General features: G+C 41.9%; 1 protein-coding gene across 1 annotated transcript in view; it reads right to left on the reverse strand.

Moving 5' to 3' along the window:
- The window catches only part of Snx29 (sorting nexin 29), a 626,724-nt gene that overhangs the window by 546,052 nt on the left and 74,454 nt on the right, over positions 1-6,218 (reverse strand). Inside the window, exon 4 of the mRNA XM_023704394.1 lies at positions 229-353. Coding sequence (XP_023560162.1) covers positions 229-353 — 125 coding nt within the window. The remainder of the gene's footprint in view (positions 1-228; positions 354-6,218) is intronic.

Raw genomic sequence — 6,218 nt, forward strand, 5'->3', positions numbered from 1 at the left:
ATGCTAGGTGATATGATTACTTTTTTACCTACAAAGAAGGCATGGATTTCTGAAGTCACACAACCCAGACCACACAATGACTGGTTTGCAAAAGGAAAGGATGAAGGAAAGGAAAGGAAAGGAAAGGAAAGGAAAGGAAAGGAGAGAAAATAGAAAAAGGAAAAGAAAACAAAACGAGCAAGAGAGAAGCTAAGCTTGCTTCTCTGACCCCAGAATGCAGAAAAGTACCTGTCTCAGTTTTGCTGGCAAAGCCTGCTGCCTGTTTGATCGCTGCTGCTGTGAGTGCTAATCCTCGGCTCCTCTTCAAGCCATGCTGCAGGACGGCTTCAAATTGAGCACACAGACAGGTTACCCTGCAAGAGAAGCAGAGACTTATCAGTACACCTGGTGAAGGGAGTCCCAAGCAGGGGTACCCCACCACCTCCAGAGAGCCAAGGAATCACCAAATCTAAGGCTCAGCATGGAGGTACACAGGAGACACCTGGGTTTACAGGCAAGGGCCTCACAACTGCCCTGAGCCACTCCACAAGCCCCTCCACTTACATTCATTTCACATAAGTCAGGGAGAAATGCCAGGCACAGTCCTGCCATATTCATCAAACTTCCAAACACACAGTATTGTAATGGTATATGAGAGAGAAACTCTGAAAAGGGAATTGATGCCAGCCAATAGGGGGAGAAAAACCAATTTAAAAACAAGTCAGTTTGGAGCAGGCATATACCTCAGTGGCACAGTGCCTGCCTGACAAATGTGAGGCCCTGAGTTCAATTCCTGGTATAAAAAAAAAAAAATCAGTTTGTTGTATGGAAGGGCTGGGTATTAATTGTTTCCAATTCACAAGTTGCAAATCTAATTCAAATCACATGTAGTTCAAAGAACAAGATTACATTACAGAGATTGAATCCACCAGCCTGCCAAATTGGAAACAGCATGCAATTTCATGGCCCGTTACTTACCAACACACACACACACACACACACACACACACACACACACAAACTGGAATTCTGATTCTTATTCTTTATTCTATATAAGAGATTATAACACAAACTAAGATCCAGAGTTTTCAATTAAGTTATAATTTCTATGCATTTAATTGATTTATCAATAACCAAAGAAATGAGAGATTCAGGAACATGTCTAGAGAGAGATGAAGTCACAGCTACTACACTCAATTCTTAGCAATCCTCCTAGGGCTTCTAGGCCTATGCCGATTGGGTCTTAGCCTCAAAACCCTTCACTTCTTTACTCATGCAACCAATGTGAAGAGTACTGCCCCTGTGTCAGGCATTATACTGGACCCTAGGGATAGAAAAATGGTACTGAGTCAGGAAAGCTCTCTACCACATCTGCACTGTTTTAGCAGGGAGAGATACACAAACAAGGTAACCAGACTACTGTTAATGAGAACCTTGGAGAAAATAAGAGGATTTCACGGTAGATGGACATTAAGTGGAGAGAGAGCGAGGTCAGGCTTAGATTCTGTGGCCTAAGTAGAAGCAGCCTTGGAGTTATGATATGGATATGACAACAACTAGCAAACTAAACAGATGTAGTGCTAAAGCCCTGAAGCCAATACTATCTGGCTCAACTTTGCTAACTACAAAGGATTTCCTGCTCCACCTGCCACCAGATCTGTAGTAATAATGTTAAATTGTTTGTCACTCTGTGGGTAGTCATACCCATTATTTCAGACTCATTATTTCACTAGCTCCTCCCACCAACAGTATGCTATAGATAAGGCAGGTGTTATTATCTCCATTTTATATTTGAAGAAACTAAGGTTTAAAGACATTTAAGGGACCTCCTGAAGACAGTGTGTAATAAGCAACTATGTCAGTACTCCAGGCCCACCACCCAACACGGGTCCATTACAATCCATACAACCAAGACAACCATCCTTTGTCCTACGATAGAAGTTGTGCCACTCCTATACACAATCTTTACTCAAATTATTCCCTCTACACCAGCCAATTCTAACACAGCATCAGCAAATACACAGTACTAGTGCTTTTACTCTGCCCCTGTGCTATAGCATACTAATCCACCCCAGCACTCTAGGTCACCACTGCCGAGTGATCAGAACTGGCCCACCCCAAGAGGAAATTAAACCTCACAGTCTGCTTCAACTACCCCTATCTAGCTTCTACCTCTTGTCTTTCCTGGATTCTCTGCACTAGCACAGAACCTGGTACAGATCATGTTTTCCACAAATGCTGCTCCTGTAGGTAGGTAATTGGGTGAACTAACCTTGAACCATGCGCCTCGAAATACTCCCCCACAATGTGCTCTTTGTCAGGCACATGTCACTCTTAAATATTAGATGTTCATCTGCTAGGGTCTCTATATATCTACAATGGCATGTATATGAGAGCTTCTTGAAAGCTACGACACCTACCAAAATTACCTGAATCCAACAGTTAAGTAAAAATGATGTAAGACCTGCCCTAAATGCGAGAGGGTGCACTTGGACTGTGTTCAGACTTCTCTGTAATTAACCAAAGCCTCTATGTTTAAAAGAGCAAATACAACAATACATTTAACAATCTCTGACAGATTTGTTGATCCAAAGCACAAGTTCAATTTCCCAGCCCAGCTAACTCTAGATGAAACCCAGCCCCTAAGGGGAATGGAATGCAGGCAAGCAGCACAAACCCAGTCCCTGAGGTTTGGGTTACATCATCACTACTGATCACAGGTCAGAACTAACCCAATAGCAGAAAAACCCCAGGTGGGCACTATTGTATAATTAGCTCATTTCACCACCTGCTGGTTAACAGTCATTTTCCCTATGTAACAAACTCCTTTCCTGTGTCCCCTCTTTACACCCCTGTCTGATCTGAGCTCATGTCTGTCTACTGATCATTCAACATTTCTCAAATGTTCCCTCCTCAAGGAAGACTTCCTGAGTACTTCCTCATTCTAAGCCTCTTTCTACTGCAGAACTTGCCACTCTCTCTGCTAATGATGACTTACAGCGCAGGAAAGCTGTCTCCTCCTGTTCTGTGTTCTTCTGCAACCAAACGGTTATATGTCAGATAACAGATTACACACTTAATGTACATTTTAGTAAGAGATGCATCTGAGGAGATCTTATATAATCTGTAACTCAAAACTAAGACAGCTAAAAGTAAAGAATCAGAAGATACGCTTGTCCCAGCACAAACACCTACCCGTCAGCCATGTCATCCTAAGTGGCAAACTTTTTAACACTTTCAATGATATAACGAGCACACTTTGACATGCATGGTCTAGGTTCTCTACCACTGCCCTAAGCTTTCCACTACTTCCTAACTTGCTCAGTTATAATTTCTGCAAAATAACTGCCTGCTTTCATGCAGCTCTTTATTTTCTCAGCTTAGTCCCGACTGCTACTCAGAATGTACTCTGCTAAATGCTTTTTGGCTTCATGATGCACGCTGGCTACCTCTGTGGTATGTTTTCACGTTACAGTTTCCTTCTAAGTTAATGAATTAAGGCCATGTTTTTAACTAAGCAGGGCACTAATTACAGGGAAATGCAAAGCAAAACCCCAGTGAGATATGACAACAGCAAATGCTGGCAAAAATACAGAGAAAGTGGATCAGCTCCACATTGCTGCTGGGAATGTAAAATGGTACAGATGTTCTGGAAAAGAGTATGGCAGTTTTTTATAAACCTACGCAGGGATAGGCAGATAGCTCAGTGATACAGGTGCCTGCCTAGCAGTGCAAGGTCCTGAGTTCAATCTCTAGTTGTTTTAAAAAAAAAAAAAACAAAAACTGCAAATACTATCCAATCTAGCAATGGCATCTTGGGTGCTTATTCTAGAGAAAGAGAGAGAAACTTGTATATGAATATTCACAGCAATATTATTTCCAATAGCTAAACCCTAAAAACAACCCAGATGTCTTTCAAGGTGTTAATGATCAAATAGGATTGTGTCTATCCCATGGAAAAGTCAGCAGCAGATAAAAAGAAACACTTTTAATAATGGCAACAACCTGAGTAAACCTCAAGGGAAGTATGATCAATGGAAAAAAACCAATGACAAAAATCATAAAACAGCATACTTAATGATTCAATTTATATGCTATTCTTAAAATGACATAATTAAAAAGATAGAAAACAGATCCATGATCACAAAGAGTAAGAGACAGAAGGTAAGTATGGCTATAAAAGAACAACGGAAAGATCCTGTGATAATGGAACCATGATGAAACACAACTGACCCCGATGATGAAACCGCACCAAACCACAGAGAGGCACATGCACACACATATACAAATAAAATTGCAGAAATGTGAGAAATTGTCATAGGGTTTTCACAGGATGCTACTACTGGAGGAAACTAGGGGAAAGGAGAATGGTATTGCTCAATATTATTTGTCACAAGTGCATGTGAATCTATCATAATCTAAGAATTTAACTGAATAAACACAAAAGCACTAGTAGGCAAAGACTTACACATACACAAATAAGTTTGCTACAGCATTGTTTAAAATTGCAAGAACAAAAATAAGGTAGAAACACACCTGAACATCCATGAACAAGGAAACAGCACAAGTAAATGCACAATCTCATATGGTGAAGCACTGAAAAATCTAGAAGCTGATAGCTAAGTAGGTAAGTAAAAAGACACCTGAACTATGCAAAAATAATTTAATATAATCATATACATCCATATTAAAATATTATACAGGTTCCAGCTACCCTGTGCTGGAGGGATCTGCCGGTCCAAGCCCAGGTGCAGCGTGGGTGAGACCGTTCCACCACTTGGGACCAACCCCAACAACCGCAGCACCCCCCTACCCCACCTGCCACGTGAGAATTTCTGCCGCGTTCTGGGGACCCCTAGATCCAGTCCTAGCCCAGGCCCAGTGAGTGTGTGGGAGAGTTTCTGGCCACCCTGTGCCAGTGGGACCTTACAGTCCCAGTCCAGGTGCAGCATGGGTGAGATCCTCTCCCACCCCCTTGGAATGCCCCAGCACCACTCCGTAGCACCCCACCCCACACTGAGCGCCCAGTGAGAATTTCTGCTGCATTCTGGGGACCTCCAGATCCAGTCCTAGCCCAGGCCTGGTGAGTGTGTGGGAGAGCTTCCTCTCCCGCCTACTCCACCTTGTCCCCTTCAGACTCAGCTCAGGCCTGGCACACAGGTCTGGAGTGAAACCCTGCAACAGCAATCGACACAGAGAGAGTAGGGAACAGAACCACACAACTAGTCCAGGAGCAGAACATCTTCCCAGAGGGGCACAACAGGATCGCTCCTAAGGGTGGCAGCAGGAAGGAGTCGAGCACAGCAGCCAGACCCAAGCCAGGCACAGCTGGATAAATCCAAACTTTGTAGATCTGCACCTGAACTTCAGTAGGTGCTAAGGTTATAACTGCAATAAAGCTCTACAACAAAGGTCAGAAGACAGTGCGACACAAAATGACAATGAGAAGGAGCAAAATGCAATCTCAGACCCCAAACCCACTCATAACAAGTGTAGAGGACACTAACACAGAACAAATTGGGAATCACACAGCTGAAATCAATGAATCAATGGCTTCTGAAATAAAGAAACAACTGTAGAAAGGTATAGAGGAAAAAAAAAAAAAAAGAAAGGTATAGAGGAACTCAGATTGGAAATGAAAGAAGAAATCCCTGAATTAATAACATCTGCAGTAAAGAATCAAATGCAGAAACATATGGAGAAAACCCACCCAGGACAAGTGCAGAGGACACTAGCTCAGCTCAATTGTATGAATTAATAGCATCAATAGTAAATAAGCAACAGCAGAAAGTCATAGAGGATCTCAGAGTGGAATTCTTTTCTACTAGCTCAGCTCAAATGTACGAATTAATAGAGTCGATAGTAAATAAGCAACAACAGAAAGTTATAGAGGAACTCAGAGCAGAATGTTCTGAAATAGAAAAAGAATTCTCGGAACTCATAGCATCTGAAGTAAAGAATCAACTACAGAAACATAAGGAGGAAACTCAATCTGAAAAAAACACTGCAGTAAAAGAATTAGTAATTGCTTCTAAAGAAGACATTGATAAAAAAAAATAGAGATTAGAAAAATGACAGATTCCATGAATGAGCAGAACAAGAAAGAAATAGATCACATAAAGCAGAGTCAAAAGATATAGAGGAACTTGAAATCTCAATCACAATCTTGCAAAACCGTTTAAGTGAAAGTGAAGACAGAGTTTCAGATCTTGAAGAGGCTGGTGCAGCTAGTGAAAAGG

The sequence above is a fragment of the Octodon degus genome, unplaced genomic scaffold, assembly GCF_000260255.1.
Source record: "Octodon degus isolate 3935 unplaced genomic scaffold, OctDeg1.0 scaffold00195, whole genome shotgun sequence".
Taxonomy (NCBI): domain Eukaryota; kingdom Metazoa; phylum Chordata; class Mammalia; order Rodentia; family Octodontidae; genus Octodon; species Octodon degus.